Raw genomic sequence first — 19063 nt, forward strand, 5'->3', positions numbered from 1 at the left:
TGCCGAGTAGGATGCGTTAATTGCGATAATAATGGGTGTTTTTGTATCCTGACTTGCGAGCATGGTTGCTTTTGCAATAACTTTCTCAACTGTTGAGAATGCTTATTTCGCGTTTTCGTTCAAATTGATAGATTTCGTATTTTCACGATGTTAGTCTGTTGATGGTCTCATGAGGATCTTGCAATTCGGTATGTACCAGTTATGTTCTACCTCAGCATTAGTATATTTGTTTTTGCTATTATAATAACAAACCTAATCCCGAAAATTGTAGATTTGTTATGATACTACTGCTCAATATGTAAGATCTTATATGGAAGTCGCATCACAGTCCGCTCTGACTTCTCCTATCGTGACAGTCGTAAATATGACGTCCGGTACTTCTGAAGAACACATTTGTGCTGGAAGAGAGTGTTACACTTAACACAAAGTTCAAGAGGTTACATGGGGTGACCCTTCCTGCATGGCTGAGCCATACCATCTCAAAACACTTGTTCACGCACTCACTACTGCCAACCCCCAGCACGTATTCAATGTTAAATGTGAAGTTTCTGGGTTATCTTATGTTCAGATTCGAGAACCGTATCGTCAGAAATCAATACAACTACAATCTTACCAGGCCGTCGAAACTGCAAAATTGATTAATTATTGTCCATTCTAGGAAGACCAGAACGACCGCGCCTTGCTTTTCAGAAGTCTCACGCCTTGAGCATAAATTGTGTGAACTAGGATATCTGGGGGGATCGGTTTGTCTGACACTTCTGGGTGTCTTTAATAATGTCGTGCTTTTGTGGTCGTTCGAAAACTTGTTTCAGATTTCGGAGATCAGATTCTGTGTCTGGACGTCATCTATATTTACATGTACGGAGTTGATTCTTCTAAACATGTTATCGATGAATGTTTGAAAAGTTGATGCGGCTTTTTTAAACCGAGAGATATGCACAAAAATAACGAGTTCAAAGAGAGTGATGATATCTGTCTTAAAAATATCGTGTGTAGCAATGAAGTTTGTTTATATGTTTAAACCAGGTCGATTTTCGGAGAGACGGTTGTATCTTTGGAGGTAGCTGTCAAATCGTGAATGTGTAGGAATAGGTAACGATCAGGAGTGGTTTTCACATTCAGTCGCCAATAGTCACCAGTTGGATGCCAATCATCGTTGCCCTTTTTAAGGAACATTTTAAAGGGAAATGCACACAGGCTCTTCGACAGCTGGCTAATTTATCGCGCACTCGAATTTGTCTTTTACCAACCTTAGCTTTTCGGGAGCTAATTGATGAGCTTTCGGAAATATAGGTGGTCGTGTAGTCGTGGTTTGGTGTGTAGCATTACTGGTTACACACGGCATTTTCGGTAGCGTTTGATATGGTTAGAGTTCCACATCAAGTATTGTTGATAGCATGGATCGATCTTGTGCTCAGCTGTGATCAGGAACAATCTGCAACCGCAAAAATAGTTACACAAACAGATAATTTAGTATTTCCATCTACTAGCCTCCACTAGAGTGTGTCGATGTGTAGATTGTGATATTGTAGCAGTTTTATACCAACGATTGGCATAGAAACATCAGCAACCATGAAGATCCAGTGAATGGGTTTGCGTAAACCCACGTTAAGATACACAGACCGCCTACCGTATGTCATCACATCATTGATGTGCAAAAGACAGATAGGTTCGCCAGCCACAGTTGTTAACGCGTGTCGGCTGGGAAGTTTCCGGAACGGGTTTTCATGTCGGTTGGTTCAGGGCTCGAGGGACTGCAGAGTTTTCCACAATTTTGCGATTTTCCATGGTGATTATGATACCAGCACCAATCAGGGTTATTTATCTCTCGTGATCTAGAGATAGATCGTTTTTATGAAGGACTCCTTCGAGTAGTTTGGGGGAGTCTACGGTAATGACGAATACTAAGGTAACGTTTCAGAGTATGACAGAGTTCTGTAATGTCACTCTGTGTTGTTTGGGGTTTTTCTTTGAGTGAATAGACCTCGGCTTTCGAAGTTTTGGTGATCTCCAGAATTCGGTTGGCACTCGCAGTCAGTTCGTCCACGGCGTTGTTTATAAATCAAACAAACACTACCTGCACCTGCTGATGAAGCTCAGACAGGAAACGCTGTCTAAACAGGCCATCGCCAAAGGTCCGTTGACTAACCACCTCTTTCACACGTAGCAACATTTCTGTTGCTGGACGTATTGCAAATCGGTGTTGTGGAAGAGCTGGTTCAGTTTTGTCAGTCGATTAGTACTCCGTGTTTAAGGATAGCCCTCTGTAATGTGTCGTAAGGCTCAGAAACATCACCATTAGATATGCTAGGTGTGACGCACCTGCTAAAATCACGAGGCAGTATCTTCTCTGCTTCGGGGAATTGTGCACATGGGTTCGTCATGCGGTTCTTGTGGAAGTCATCTTTTGAGTAGAAGCGCCAGGTTTTTATATTGTAGGTCCTAACTTGATAGGTGGAAGGCGAAAGAACCTTAATATTAAACAGCCTGAGTGTCTGTTCCGTAGTGATGAAGATAAATTATACAAGGGGGCGGGAAAAAGCATCTGAAAATATGGAAACGAAATCACATTTTAAAGTAAAATTTAGAAAATGATATGTTCTGTTACAACAAGGAGTAGACTCACAGTTTACTGTTTCGCGCACCAGATCACGCCGATTTCATCACTAAATATGCTACGGGTATTTGAAGTGTGACAACGCCTTTACATGTAACATTTTTATGACCGAAGAGTACCGACCCAGTCAAATGGTATAGTTGGAAGTCTATCGGCATACCAAGAAACGTTTGGCCTAAGTTGTTTAGAAGTTGCAGGAGATGCGTAGCACGTTGTAATCACTCGTGATCTGGTGCGGCTACATGACCGAGCTCCTTCAGTTAGGGTGTGTCCAGTAAGACTAATGAGTATCACTTTCGAACTATTTATTTTGGGGACTTATTAACTGTTATATCCTAAATACACTGGTTGAATGAATGCAACCTATACTGGACGATTATGTCAGCACCGGTGTGTCTTATCTTGTACTTGATTGTAGTATTGACCGAAGGAGAGTACACTATAGGGAGGTTCAAGTTCGGGACTGTATTGTTTACATCTTGAATCCGTTTCTCGCACTTTATAGGGAGTTACTGGAGTTCGTTACTAGGACATATAACACCAGCACTTTTCATTGATACATGCAAAGCGAGGCTGGATATTCATGGTACTACGAACTGTATGGATTGGTATAGGTAGATAGATCTCCTATCTTTGCTATTGAAATTGGATTGAGCTAGCGGTACTTTCGGACTATACGTAGCGATGCAGCACATGCCGTTGTCAGAGTTAAGTTATCACCTTACGCGGGATCCGCTATCATACAGAACAGACGTAAGATAGGAAAATCACATAATTTTCTTCAGTTTGAGGAGCAACTCGAAAACTTTAGCACACTAAGGCAGTCATTTTCTTCTGCCCCTTCTCAATATATAAGTAGACTAGAGGAACTTTTGTCATTCTTATCTCAAGTAACACATTTCGAGTCTTTTTAAACTCACAAAGGTTGTAAGGTATTATCCTGAGCATGTTTCAGAGTTTACTACCAGTGTTATTCAAATACTGTTGTCGCGATCATTTGGTATGCACCCTGAAATGCGTATGGTAAATTTCAACCCAAAATATAACAGTCCTCAGGCTTTTTTAAGAGCATTCATGAGACTTCGAACTAAAAACTTGATTCCAGCCACACAAGCAGTTGATATCGCATTTAAGTTGTATAGATGTCGAGATAAACAAGTTCGAAAAACATTACGTCACTTCCTCGTAAGTGACATAAAACGAATGAATAAATGTCAAAAGCAGACAAAAGCTAATTCCGTAAGTTTGGCTTCCCCTCTGACATGCTGTTCAGGTCATATTGTCGTTTCTTTCGAAGATGATCAAAGATAACAGTTCAACTGTTGCTCGTGAAGCTGTCCTAATTTTACTGTGCTTGTTCAAGAAAAATGTGTGGAATGATGCGCGGACTGCCAACGTCATTGCGGACTCGTGTCTTATATGCAACAAGAAAGTAGGTTTTTGCTTTCTGAAATCATTTCTCCAGGTTTATGTTCCTGCTATTCAATTTTTCTTGGGAAAGTCAAAGGCCCTTGACGAGATGGAAACAAGCAGTGACTCAGAATCAGATGTAAGTCGTGTTGTTCTTAATTCAAACGATTTCCAGTTTATTGTGCTTTTTGGTTAATTTACAACGTTATTCATTCACTTAAGATTTTATAGAGGTAGGTTTCGCTGCCCAATATATTATTATTGAGATAATCTGCAGTGAGATGTCAGGAATGAAAACTAGACTGAATTGTTGGTCAAAGTTGCCCCTGTCTGACTGTTTATTCTTACCATTTATTCTTTAATTATTATAGGTAACCCTTACACGAAATATTTGTCTGGGAGTTTCGTACGGAATTTCCAAAAGGAATGTAACCTTCATCGGCAGCGCTAAATGACTTTGTCTTGAACACTTAATTTAATAGAGGAAAACAAGTTCGATGCATAAAATGGACTCATCATTTATTTTAAAGCTTCTAATCAGTTACACATAGTCTAATAAATTTACTAGTAATATGGGAGAAAACGAAATGTCGATACACTTTCGTTAATCTAAGTAAAATAGGAGTTCTTAAAAAGGTATATCAAAAGAAAAATATTCAATAAAAAAAGATATTACTGTCGTAAGTGTGAGTGATGGGTCTTTCTGTTTAGGAAAGTAGTATATTTGTATGAAGGAACTGTGTTCATAATAATAAGTGACTGGATAATTGACCGTGACAATCACGATTTAATTTAAACTATATAGCTTATATCCTTACTCTCTTTTGTTATCACAGGATGAAGAAACCAAAATAAAACAATTACGCTTGGGACATCGGGTTGGTGTTAAAACAAAAAATCGACAAAAACGTCTTGAACGGTCAATAAAACATGTAAATAGAGAAAAAGAACGTAAAATGAGAAAGCGTACAGAATTGACTAATTTCCATGCTTTAAATATGCTACATGATCCACAAACATTTGCTGAAAAACTTTTCCGAAAATTGGAACGATGCTCAGATCGCTTTGAAATTCGTCTCTTAATTCTCGATCTGATAAGCAGATTGATTGGATTAAATAAATTAGTTCTTCTTAATTTTTACCCATTTATTCAGCGTTTTTTACGTCCACAACAAAGAGGTTAGAAGATAGTTTTAATATATGTTATTTTAAATTGCGGTTTATAGGTTATAATGTGATTAATCATATGATTGATTTGTGTTGCATATTTGTCTAGCTATTCTTTGTATTATAAACAAATATTCACAACTACATTCAATTATGATATTTTCGAACGACTGAAGTCGGATTGATGTTTCACGTTTATTCAGTTATTTATTTATTCGAACATATAGATATAGGTACAAGGGGGCACTAGATACATATGCGCCACACAAGTCTCATTTGATTTGTGTGAGGGCTGTGATACTACCCGGGTGCCCAAACCGAAGCAAGTGGTTCTCTTAGAGGGCCACACCTGGAGCCTTTGACCTAGAGGTCTGATCCACAAGGCAATGGAGCAACATCAGGAGATGCATTCACATGGTAGCCGGTGACCAATAATTGATTCATACGCCATTTGTTCCCTCAGGATACTGAAGCCTATGTGTACCATTGTTTGGGAATCATGGTTTTCCAACTCCCCTAGGTGGCTCCTCCATATCCACCAACACGGTTAAAGAGCCGGACATTCGCTTTTCATTCAATTTCGTAAAGAACACCCCCGCTACGAGAATGTAGGGAGTATGATTTCCCTGTCAATTGTTGTATACGTGTGGCCATGTGAGATCATTTCAAGAGGGATAACGGACTCTCCCCACTATCGGCCGTACCAAGGAGTTTGGGGGCACGTTTATTTAGTAAGTAAAATCAAGAAATGATTTTTATGTAAAACATATTTTCCACTTGCGAAACATTTGCTTGTTGACTAAAGGACTCTATGAGAAGCTAGTTCAAATCCAACTGTAGCTATTTGTTTTAGAGTAGTCAGGTAGCATTCTCAGATTTCACGTACAAAACTTTTGGCTTCAAAGTTAAGTAGAGTAACCTATACTTATTTACTGAGTTTCATTAAAGTTAGCTGCCACAGGAGGACACAAATGATTAATTTATGTTTTTGAATTATTTCCAATATATCTGGGATATGTAAAACTATGTTAAAAATGTGTCCCTTTTTACTTGTTTAATGGTTATATCAGACTTGCATACTCGTGGAAATCCGTGGATACGAATCTGACCCTACTTTGATATGAGGAGCTGAATAGTATCATTAGCTAGTAAATAGAAGCGAAGGTAGTTTTAAGATCCAAACGCTCATTTTTGATTCATTCTATAGGTTTAGTGTTCATATTGTTCAACAGGCATTTCGCGCATCAATCTAATATTCTCATGGTAACTGTTATGACAAGAATGCTTATTATTTAAACCTTTGCTGTTAAAGTAGAACAATTATCTGGTATATTTGCATAAAAAACGACGTCCAGATTTGTTGGGTTAGATTTAACTTTTTTTTCATTTTCTGTGTTAGAATTTAGACTTATTCATCGGAATTCAGGTTTGAATCTCATTACAACTGCCTAGTTGTATTATTGATACATTTATAAACGTCTGCTTGGTTATTAATTTACAGTAACTATGATTTGTGGAAAATTAGTTCCCTGCTAAGAATTTATTTGATTCATACTAGTTAGATCCATATATTTCCAGCTAAATTCCTTATTAATATTTGGTAGAATTTATTGTCGGTACTGTCAATTGGTTTTTCACTTATTTCTTCTTTGGTTTGTTTAGATGTGACTCATTTATTACTGTTCTCAGCACAGGCTAGTCATGATCAAGTTCCACCTGATGTAAGTTCTTGATTGAGTTTTATTATCTATAATATGTCAGCCAGTCAATCAGTCGGTTATCGGTAAAATAGGATCTGAGATATACATGTGCCTCTATTTAAATATGATATGGCTTTTTAAATTATTAACTTACTGTACAAACCATTAATTTCGTTTATTGGTATTATGATAGTGTTGTTAGCGAAATGTCTTTAAAGTTGTTAGAAGTAAAATGTCGTGAATGATGATTGTGTTCAACTATCTTAGAAGTGATACAATTTTCACTAATTGCATTGAATAATAACAGTTTCAGAGCTTATTATTAATTGACTGAAATTAGAAATTGGTTGGTGTAATAAGTATTGATCATCTTTGTGAAACCTAAAAATTTCGGGTTTGATCTGGTGTATGTATAGGGTCGATGTAAGCATCATGTATGAATTTCCAGGTTAGATGTTCGAATAATCTTTTTCATTCACTAAAGACCAATTGTATTTTGAAAATATAGCTACTATCTCAGTTCGACACTATGGTGTATCTGAGAAAATCGTCAACATCATACAGAATTCATACGACGGACTACACTGCAAAGTTGTACATGGAAGACTGCTAACAGATGCATTCTAAGTGACGACCGGAGTCAGACAAAGCTGCCTACTTTCTATTCTGGTGGTTTTCTGGATTATGAAGACCTCCATGTCTCAACAGAAGCACGGAGTACAATGGATAGCATGGATACAACTAGATGAGTTGGACTTTGCAGATGACCTAGCTCTTCTATCCCATACACATCAACAAATGCTGGTCAAGACAATTAGTGTAGCAACAACCTCTTCATCAGTAGGCCTCAACATACACAAGCAACATCCTCAAATTCAACACAGAGAACATCAACACAATTATACTTGATGGAGAAACTCTGGAAGAAGTGGATAGTTTCACGTACCTGGTCAGCATCATCAATGAACAAGGAAAATCTGATGCTGACGTAAAGGCAAAGTAATGGCAGCATTCGTACAGTTGAAAAACATATGGAACTCAAAACAACTGTCAACCAATATCAAAGTCACAATCTTCAGTTTGAATGTCAAGACAGTTCCACTGTACTCAGTTGAAACTTCGACAACTACCACAACCATCATCAAAAAACTACAAGTATTTGTAAACAATTGTCTACGCGAAATGCTCAATGCTCGTTGACTGGATACCATCAGTAACAACAGCCTACTGTGGGAGAGAACAAACAAGATTCCAAATGAAGAGCAGAATAGGAAAAGATGCTGCAGGTGGATAGGACGTATATTTCTAAAATAATGAAACTGCAGCACGAGACAAGCACTCACTTTGAATTCTGAAGGGAAAAGGAAGTGAGGAAGATGAAGGGACACATTGTATTAGGAATTGGAAGCAGATATCAAAGGAATGAATAGCAACTGGAAACAAGTAGAAAGGACTGTTCAGGATAGAGTTGGATGGGGAATACTGGTGGACGGCCTACGCTCCTCGATGAGGGGTAACATGCGTAAGTAAAATTATGTATATGACAAAGTTATGTAGCGTTGGGAAAGCGGATAATATCGACGAAGATCACTTGAGGTAACCAACTCCGATCACTATCCGCCATTGTTGGACCGATATTATATTGATAAACTCTGACAATTTCTATGTTGTTCATTGTCTTATTTGATCCATCTATCCCATTCTTAATAATATTTCCGGTCAGTCATATGCAGTGCATAATACGGCGTCCATTCACGTTACCACTCTTTATCATCACAAATGGAATGTTCAAGACAAACGTCAGGGTAGTAATTGAAGTAGTCTCAATACCATTGGTAGTAGAAAACACTAGAATGTATTAATCTGCAATTGGAGGAATGGATTTATGGAATATAAATTGTAGCATCATTTCAAAACCCAAAGTTTGGGGGAGAATACAGAAAGTGAGTACGTGCATGCTATTGAGTCCGATTTTGGACTTTTTCATCTCAGGTCTGCTAACACTGATGACGATTATTGCTCAGATCTCAACCAAGTAGGATGCATTTACTGACATGGCTCACACCATCGATCTGTGTTTTCACTAGTTGCTGTTACGTCTTACTCTGACCATTGTTAGCTTTTTTTCATTGCTCATCAAGACAGACTGTGGTGGCCTAGAAATTAGCATATTAAAAAGGACGATTAAACGATGGGTAGGAAGTATTATTGAACACGGGAAAATGCATTGTTTTGGGGCCTTCAGCGGGTTAAGCAAACGCAAATCTTAACGAGTAGAATATAATGTATAGTATGTGATAGATATATAAGCTAATTTATTAAGGAATGATTGCTCAAGTTTCGTATTTTTTTTCCTTATCTCTTCCCAACAATAAATATATTTTCTGCTTTAGGTCATGGAACCCTTAATACGAGTAATTGCTGATAATTTTATTACGGAACGTGCGTCATCTGAAGCAATAGCGATTGGATTAAACTCAGTACGTGAGATATGTTTACGTTGTCCTTATGCAGTCACGAAAGATTTACTATCTGATTTAATTCAGTATCGATCATATCGAAATAAAAATGTGGTCGCTGCAGCACGATCAATTATACGCCTTTATCGACAAGTGAGTTTGTATGAAATTGTGAATTAGTATTTTACTTATATGGCAGATGGAAAAGGATTGGAGGCTTGATAACGGAGTACAAACATGTGTACTCGGCTTTAAGTCATACTTTTCTGTATTTGAGGGCTGGTAAAGCTACATAGTTGTTCAAACCCGTAAAGATGGAGCAACATCCGAAACTGTTACTTGGTGGATGAAAGTTGAGTGCTCTAGTCACTATGTTATCACTGTTGTTTTGTTGTTATGGTTCTAAGTTCTTTGCTTTTACTAATAAGTATTAAATTGATCAGTCCTTGCTGGCGTTTTAGTCCTAGCGGTGGCTCGATAAATAAGGCTTTTGAATTACAATCATCAAGTCGTAGGTTCCAATTCCGATTCACTTACTTCGGTTCGGGCGAAGGATTATCATCACTGTTCTTCGCACTTAGAGCGTAGCTGGAAGCTAAGTGCACCAATATGTTCCTGGAAATAAGTTTAATGGGGTATAATGGTTTCATAAACTGATGACTGCATTAATGTGTTGATCGTCTACAAGGGGAAAGTTCGAAGCATTGTAAAAAGTAATGTAACTCACGAAGTGCAGGTATATGTTACCCGGATAGTCAGACCCAAAATGTATGAAACTGGCCTTGAACATCTCGCATATTGGTTAAAAACATAGGGCTCTAAAACCACTAATATACCACCACTTCACTACAATATACTGATTACATCATTGGTGATTGACTGTTGTATAACTTGGTAAGTATTTCCAGTGGGCTTTTGATTCCACGGCTCAAATTATTGCTATTTTCAGCTACAATTTTCTCCATAATTTCTCAAACTACATTCGCATTTTTTCCTCTCTCTTACATCAATTGTTTGGTGTTTCTGGTGGTTTTTCTTTTTTTTTTTTTATGGTTCTAAGCCAACTACCAACTATTCATGCATATATATTGTGCTTTTTTCTTAGGTCACTAATGAGATGTCTTGCATAAAACTAACCATCCTTACTTGTGGCATACAATGTATCATTAAAAATCGGGATTTTTGTCTCCTTTCACTCCATGAAATTGGTAATAATTGTTTTAGTCATATACCTATCTTAGTGTAGATGCTTAGTTTCTTATTAATTATAAAAATCATCAGTAGCTCGCCTGATGATGATTTGTCGTTTTTAGTGGATAGATTCGAGTCCAGCGGTAAGGTTATCAACAGCCATTAATTGAAATTCAAATGCATCAAGTCAATGAAGTAACAAAACCTATTAGTATGAAAAATTGTTTCATCTAGTGCAGATTTATAACAGGACGATAGTTTTTGTTTATATGTGACACGATCCCTATCGAAATGCTCTTATATGACCACACATATACAACCACTGCCAGAGAAGTTCTACTCACTGCCTTTTCGTGGCACAGTTGTTGTTTACGAAATCGAGAGGACGAAAGCGAGTGTCCAACGCTTTAACCGGGTTGGTGGATACAAAAGGTCCACCTAGGGGAGTTGGAAATTTTTGATTCCAAACCAGTGGTACATGAACTCCAGGATCCTGAAGGGGACAAATGGCGTATGAACCAATCGTTGGTCACCGGTCACATTGGAACTGCATCTCCTGACGTTGCTCCATTGCCTTGTGGATAAGACCTTTAGGTCGAAGTCGCGGGATGTGACTGCCTAAGAAAACCTTTGGTCTGGCCACTCGGGCAGTATCATAGCCCACACACACAAATCAAGTGACTTATGTATTCAATGCCCCTTTGTACCAATATTTATGTGTTCACGTAAATAAAGTCTTGGAATAAATTTTCTTATTATTACTTTTTTTTGTTGCAGAAATATTTCGAAAAAGCATTCATCATACCTTATATCAAGTGACTTATTTTTGTGGTTTTATATTTAATTGTTTACATTAGATAAATCCTGAATTATTACCACGTAAAGAATGCGGACGTCTAACAGAATCACAATTAGACGTATTAAAATATGATATACCTCAAAATGTTGCAATTAATTATGGTCAATGTACTACATCTTCAACTATTCCTGGAGCTGAAATAGTTGTTCTGGCTTCAGAGAAATTGAATGGTAAAAAGAAAGAATCCTCTGAAAAATCTAATAAAAGTTTGGATGATTCAGAGAAATGCTTAAATAATGAAGGTAAGAATGTTGAACAAATAAATGTTTAACTTGATTTTTTAAAGAGTATATATGATACATAAATACATACATACTTACTCCTGTTACCCCTCGTCGAGGAGCATAGGCCGTTCACTAACATTCTCCATCCAACTCTGTCTTGAACAATCCCTTCCACTTGTTTCCAGTTGCTATTCATTCCTTTGATATCTGCTTCCAATTCCTAATACAATGTGTCCCTTCATCTTCCTCACTTCCTTTTCCCTTCAGAATTCAAAGTGAGTGCTTGTCTCGTGATGTAGTTTGATTATTTCAGAAATATACGTCCTATCCACCTGCAGCATCTTTTCCTATTCTGCTCTTCATTTGGAATCTTGTTTGTTCTCTCCCACAGTAGGCTGTTGTTACTGATGGTATCCAGTCAACGAGCATTGAGTATTTTGCGTAGACCATTGTTTACAAATACTTGTAGTTTTTTGATGATGGTTGTGGTAGTTGTCGAAGTTTCAACTGAGTACAGTGGAACTGTCTTGACATTCAAACTGAAGATTGTGACTTTGATATTGGTTGACAGTTGTTTTTAGTTCCATATGTTCTTCACTCCTAAGAATGCGGCCCTTGTATGTTTCGGTAACTCACTATTGAAAAATCGCCAATTATTCCCTGATATTCCGAGCAGATCTAGTAATAAACAATGCGTCGTTGTTAATTATACTCGAGATTATCGTTCACTCCTTATATAAGATCCTGATCTATTATTATATATTAGTCTCAATTCACTTAATACGAGCAAGATCGTTGGGTAAACCCTTTTGTTAAGTGTTTTATAATATAATTTTAAGCTACTTATAAGTAATGTGAAATTCTGACAAGGAATAGTTGAAGCAAATTTAGTGTTTATTTTTACTTTTTCATGTTTTATCAATGACAAAGAAAATGATTCATGGGAATCGTGTTCTGAGGTTCAAGAGTCCGAGGATAAAACATGTCATGACAGTCAAACAGATGAATCAGATGATGAATGGGTAAATTTACCGAATTCCTCAGAAGAAGATGATGAACAAGATAATGTTGACATGGAAATAGATGAATCTAATATGAATGTCTCTTCAAAGAAAACTAAAATAGATCCAAGTGTTTTGAAAGAAAAAGCTTTAGAGATAGCATCATCACGTATATTTACTCAAGAGGAATTTGAAGCAATGCGTAAATATCAACAAACAAAACAGGTATTTTCGGTTAAAAGTTCATTTGCCATTATATTCATGTTTACAAGTCTTCAAATTTATAATCTGATTCTTCTTAATACACTGGTTATAATAAATAGCACTTTTTTGTGGGAATATTTCTCATATTGAGTTCAAATATTTGACAAACACCAACGTTGAATGTGTAGACACTTCAGATCTATTCTTCTTTACTCAGATGACATAGTCCTGTTTGGTGAAGATGCTGATAAAATGCAGAGTCTTTTGGCTGCGAAATGTGGCCATGAATGGTTGTAGATACTCGTAAGTTACTAGTATTTGATGACAGATGTCTTAGAAATATTGCTCGCATCAGCTGGGATCACCGGGTAAGTAATAGTGAGGTTAGACGCGAGGTATTAGAGAATGATGGTAAATCAGTTGATGAGGTTGTAAATCTTCATTGACTGAGATGGTTGGGCCACGTGTTACGTATGCCTGAACACTGATTACCACGACGTGCAATGCTAATCGGTGTTCGGGATGGTTGGAAAAAAGTTAGGGGCAGCCAAACTAAAACGTGGCATCAGTCCACAAAGTCACTAACTTCTAGTCTGAGCCATGTTGGGAGATGCAGACTACTTGGTTGGGGTCCGCGTGACTATCGTAACCAATGGTTGGAGACTCTTGGTGACATAGCTCAGAATCGATCACAATGGCGTCGGTGTATACACTCTCTATCTTCTCTTAAACTAAGAGATTAAAATCGCGTATTGGAACGCTTCAATAATGATGTTGTGTTTAATGAGCAATTATAATTTCATATAAATATGTCTTAATACAAAAAGTGTAATATATATTAAGAAAATTGATAAATCAGTAGGGTAAAGAGTTTTTATGTGCATATCAACACATGTAAGACATGACATTTGTGTTGGGGACACTAGATCCCCAGAACTCAGTTGGTAAGGGTCTTATTTTTGCAATGTTATTTTGAAAATTTGAAATTCTTTTTTTTGTCATATTAGAAGTGCCCATTTTCACTTTCATCTCGTATTTCTCACTTTGGAAGAACTTAAATATCATTGGTTTGTTGTCTCTTTTAATATGCTATTTTATAACGTTTCCTAAGGACATTTTTTATGCTGTATGTGTTTACTTGAGTTGTGCTTGTTGTCACTAATGATTGTGGTTGCTTATGGAATACGTTTTCCCTCTTCTGAACTTGAACTTCTCTCTTTAGTTAACGGGACTGGGACGCATCGGAATAGTTAGCTTATTTAGTCATTATGTCGCTGAGTCTTTGTTTCATTCTCAGATTTAAGTGAACTTGTAATCTCTTCAAACATGGCAATTTGGGTAAACGCAAAAAATTTCGATTTTACGTTAGAACATTATTAAAATACTCAGTAATTTTTTGAGTTATATTACAGAGTTGAGTGAGACTATAATTTGTGGACGACCTATGAGCGACGTTAAACTGACCTTGAGAGTGTTTACCTAGTAACTAGGATCAAATGAGGATTATAAACTAATGTGAAGAATTACAATTATGATTTACAGTTGATGATTAAGCTTAGGAATCAGATTTCGGGTTTTCATCACGAACTGACATTAGCTATAATGCTAAGACTTTATTTATCCAAAATGGATGAGTGAATTTCGCGCCCAAATCCGAGACCTGTTATCTTATACGTGATTGGTTCGTCTATAAATCATGGTCTCGCCCAAAGTCTTTTTATGGAAAGTCTTTCTTATTTAAACCTAAATCCCTTTATATAGAATTCATTTCATTATTGACATAACTTCTACTATTATTATTATTATTTCAAATCCTCATTTAGAAACGTTTTGCATCCTACAGTTCTTTACGAAATAAAGATAAAATCGATAATTCTGATTCATATTTTATTGTGGATACTGATGATGAAGATGGTGAAAACACTGGTGTTGGTATTCAAAATAAAGATGGTAGTTTAGGAAATCTTGTTAGTATGAGTGCAATTACACGTCTAGTAAAACGTCCACATCAAACAAAAGCTGATCGAATGGAATCCATTGAAGAAGGTCGAATTGGACGAGAAAAATATGGTTTCAAGGTAATAAATACGTTCTTTTAAATTGTTTTACAGTAACAATTATTTTGCGTGTGTGTACTTCATTATTTAAAGATACTCATCGAATATTCAATAACTTTATTCTCTTTTCGCCCGCAAATGTCCTTGTACGGCCGAGAGTGGGGAGAGTCCGCTCTCCCTTTCAAAATGCTCTCACATGGCTACGCGTATGTAGCATCTGCCAAGGAAGTCCCACTCACTGTCTTCTCGTGGCGGTGGTGTTGTTTACGAAATTAAGAGGACGAAAAGCGGATTTCCGGTTCTTTAACAGTGTTGGTGGATATGGAGGAGCCACCTAGGGGAGTTGGAAAACCATGATTCCAAAACAATGGTACACATAGGCTTCAGTATCCTGAGGGAACAAATGGCATATGAATCAATTATTGGTGACCGGCTACCATGGGTATGCATCTCCTGATGTTGCTCCATTGCCTTGTGGATCAGACCTTTAGGTCAAAGGCTGGAAGAGTGACCCCCTAAGAGAACCACTTGCTTCGGTTTGGGCACCCGGGTAGTATCACAGCCCTCACACATATCAAATGAGATCTGTGTGGCGCCTATGTATTTGGTGCCCCATTGTGCCAATATCTATGTGTTGAAATAAATCAATAAAAATTTCGTCTTCTGAATTTCATAGACAACACCGCCTCGAGAATGTAGTGAGTAGGACTTCCTTGTCAGTAGCTGTATACCCGTGACCATGTGAGAGCATTTCGAGATTGTGGGCTGACTCTCCCCACATCCTCGGCTGTACCAGTTATATAATATACCCTTGTGGGTCAGGGTAATTTTACATCGTTTTTCTGGAGGATCGAACACCATCCAGACTTTCTTGTGACAACCCAAACAGTACAGCTCAATACCGTTTGCTTAGTAATATATCATGATCTTAGGCTATGGCTAATAATGAAACTGACGCATTGTCGTAACTGTGCTTTACATGTAGATAATCAACTGCATATCCTTTCACTTAGACGTGAGATAATATTTACATCAGAGGTCGTCATCAATGAGGATTGTGATCATGAATAGAATTTTCCTCAAGTGTGTTTTGAGTTGCGTGCAAAATAAACTGACGTGATCAAAACAAATGTTCGTTAATAAAATTAAATAATTGTCACGTTATATTATATATAGCTTATTATATGAATCGGTACATTCTAAGTCGTTTTCCGTACGAAATATAAATCCCCTGTTTGAAGATATGTGTAGTCTTAGATGCATTCTAATTAAGCGTGGTAAACTAGACAGCAACAGCTGTTCAGTTTTAATGTTATGATTATTTTGTAGTGTCTGTTCATGATAAAAATTGTCTTCGAGCATCAGTTTCTTGTACTTGAGTCCAGAGAAACTTATGTATTCACCTTTAACAGTTTTTGGATCATTCAAGATATTTTATTATTAACGAAATGCAAATGTGCTCACTAGTGACTAGCTTCGTGAGAGAATTCTCGGAGTTCTAGTGAGAAGCCGTGACCAGTGGAGCTAATCCATATCGGGTAGAGACAGGTATCTACCTCAGTACAACGGAAGTTGGTCGCGCAATTTCGTGGATTGGTTGATGTTAGACACTATCACCATTGGATGCCGGCTCAGTGGTCCATTTGGTTGAGCATTCGCGCGCGAGACTGAAGGCCCTGGGTTGGAATCCTGCGAGCGGGACCGTGGATGCGCACTGCTAAGGAGTCCCACAATAGGACGAAACGGCCTTCCAGTGCTTCCAGGTTTCCAAAGGTGGTCTAACATCAATTGATACATGATCTCAATCAAGAAATGCAAAGGACTTATTTTATGAGTTGAATGACATGTTCACGTATTGCATCCGTTGCCGAATCATGTGCGAGACCACAAGTCTTGGATTCATACTGGAATGAAACAGTCGTCCAATACTTTCATTGGCTTTTTTTTTCTTTTATTTAGGTGAATCGATTAAATGCATATGCCAGTACAACAAATCGTGAAAAATTAAAAAATAAAACATTTCAAATGATTAAACATAAAATTCGAGGTAAAGCAAAACGTAGTTTTCAACAAAAACAAATTGCATTAAGAGATCATTTAAAGAAGTTAATGAAACGTTCACGATAATCAAAAAGAAGAAAAGAAGAAAGAAACAAACACAACAACTCATTCTCTCTTGTATAGTAAATCAATTAATTTATATTCTTTTAATAAAGAAAAGTAATATATATTTCAATTGAGTTTTTATTTGTCAATTTTATATGTGTTTAAATTTACTCACTTACTTACGCCTGTTACTCCTCATGGAGGAGCATAAGTCATGTACCAATATTCTCTATCCAACCTTGTCCTGAGCACTCCTTTACAGTTCTTTCCGGTTGTGTTATTCATCCTTTTCATATTTGCTTACAATTTTCGACGTAATCTGTTCTTTGGCCTTTCACTTTTCCGTTTCCCTTCATCAGTTGAGATGGCTAGGACACGTGTTACGTATGCCCAACGACCGACTACCTCGACGTGTGATGTTCATTGGTATAGGAGTATGTTGGAAGAAAGCTAGAGGCGGTCAGACCAAAACATGGCACAAGTTCATGAAGTCACTGACAAGTGGACTGAGTCATGTTGGTAGGTGTATACTACCTGGTTGGGGACCGCGAGATGATAGCAACCGATGGTTAGAGACGTTGAATGACATGGCTGAAAATCGTTTGCAATGGTGTGCGCAGGTGCATCCACTCTTTGTGTTCTCCCAAATTCTAATCTTCTGAATTCTTCGTGTTCCTTTTTTTCTCTTTCTAAATATATTTCATTGTATTATACTCTTTGAATAACATCTTCAAACCCTAATGTTTCCGATTACTGCTTATACTCTTACTACCTCTACCACTATGGGATTTGAATCGACCACTGCATCTCTGTGCTAATGTGGTGTGGCAACTCGGACTGATGTACGTACGTACGAAGTTCTACGTTGTTACTGACTAACTAACTTCCCTTCAGGATTCCAAGTTAGGGCTTGCTTCGTGATGCAGTTTGATGATTTGCATAATGTATGTCTTATCCATTTCCATCGTCTCTTCTTAATTTTCTCTTCAACTGGAGGCTGGTTTGTTCTCTCCGACAGAAGGCTATTACTGATTGTATTGGTATCCGGTCAACGGATATTGAGTATTTTACATAGAAAACTATTTATAAATACTTGTACCTTCTTGATGATGGTTGTAGTAGTTCTCCAAGTTTCAGCTCCGTACAGTAGAACTGTCTTGACGTTGGTATTGAAGATTGTGACTTTGATATTGGTTGACAGTTGTTTTGAGTTCCATATGTTTTTCAATTGTAGGAGTGCTGCCATTACTTTGCCAATCCTTGCCTTTATGTCTGTATCAGATCCTCCTTCTTCATCGATGATGCTTCCCAGGTACGTGAAGGGTTCCACTCCTAGCAGACCTGTGTCATCAAGTGTAATTGTGTTAGTGCTCTCCGTAATTAACCGGAAAGTAGAAATCATCGTTACACTCCTAACAGAACTATCCATTTAAGTTTGATGAACCAGGGAGTATTTCTATCTTACATATACTCAGCACGTGAATCTGTTGATGATTAATTTATCGGGTTACATAATATATATTCGTTTGTTCTTTGAGCATTTAAAAATAAGTGTCGGAATGCTGGTAAAACTGAATGTTCTTAGTCAGTCATGAAAGTTGATAGATTTAAAGTCAGGTTCACTTCGTATAGTTTGCTATAGGTGTAAAGTTTTATAATTCAGACTTCAAGTTTATTGTATCCAATAAACTTCGGCTTCAGTAAGGACACCTGATGATCAAGTCATATGCACCGAATAATTTGTTTTATTAGAGTTACATCTAGAAGTTGAGCTGACACTGTAAATAACAAGCTAACATACACCGTAGCAAATAATTTATGTGATGTTGTTGTTGATCATTCTGTTCGATTTTTATACTCATTTATCTGATGCTTGGTTATATTCTGTTAACTGTTTTGCAATAACTTCAAACGTCGCATGACAGACAGAGTGATCTTCATTTTGTCATACGATATTTTTGTACATCCCAGGATCTATCGGTCCTGGGGTTGAATCTCGCGAGGCAGGATTGTAGATGCGCACTGCTGAGGAGTCTCATACTAAGATAAGACAGCTATCCGAAGATTC

General features: G+C 37.4%; 1 protein-coding gene across 1 annotated transcript; it reads left to right on the forward strand.

Moving 5' to 3' along the window:
- The first annotated feature begins 3272 nt into the window (after positions 1 to 3272).
- SDAD1 (Protein SDA1) lies at positions 3273 to 18736 on the forward strand. The gene is made up of 13 exons (XM_051212835.1): positions 3273 to 3370; positions 3403 to 3507; positions 3542 to 3640; positions 3674 to 3856; positions 3891 to 4049; positions 4083 to 4166; positions 4864 to 5206; positions 6857 to 6915; positions 9288 to 9506; positions 11402 to 11645; positions 12558 to 12853; positions 14656 to 14910; positions 16849 to 18736. The coding sequence occupies exons 3-13, from the start codon at positions 3620 to 3622 to the stop codon at positions 17014 to 17016; spliced, it is 2031 nt and encodes a 676-aa protein (XP_051068751.1). The 5' UTR covers positions 3273 to 3370; positions 3403 to 3507; positions 3542 to 3619; the 3' UTR covers positions 17017 to 18736.
- The last annotated feature ends 327 nt before the right edge of the window (positions 18737 to 19063 follow it).

The sequence above is a fragment of the Schistosoma haematobium genome, chromosome 3 (genome assembly GCF_000699445.3).
Source record: "Schistosoma haematobium chromosome 3, whole genome shotgun sequence".
Lineage (NCBI taxonomy): Eukaryota > Metazoa > Platyhelminthes > Trematoda > Strigeidida > Schistosomatidae > Schistosoma > Schistosoma haematobium.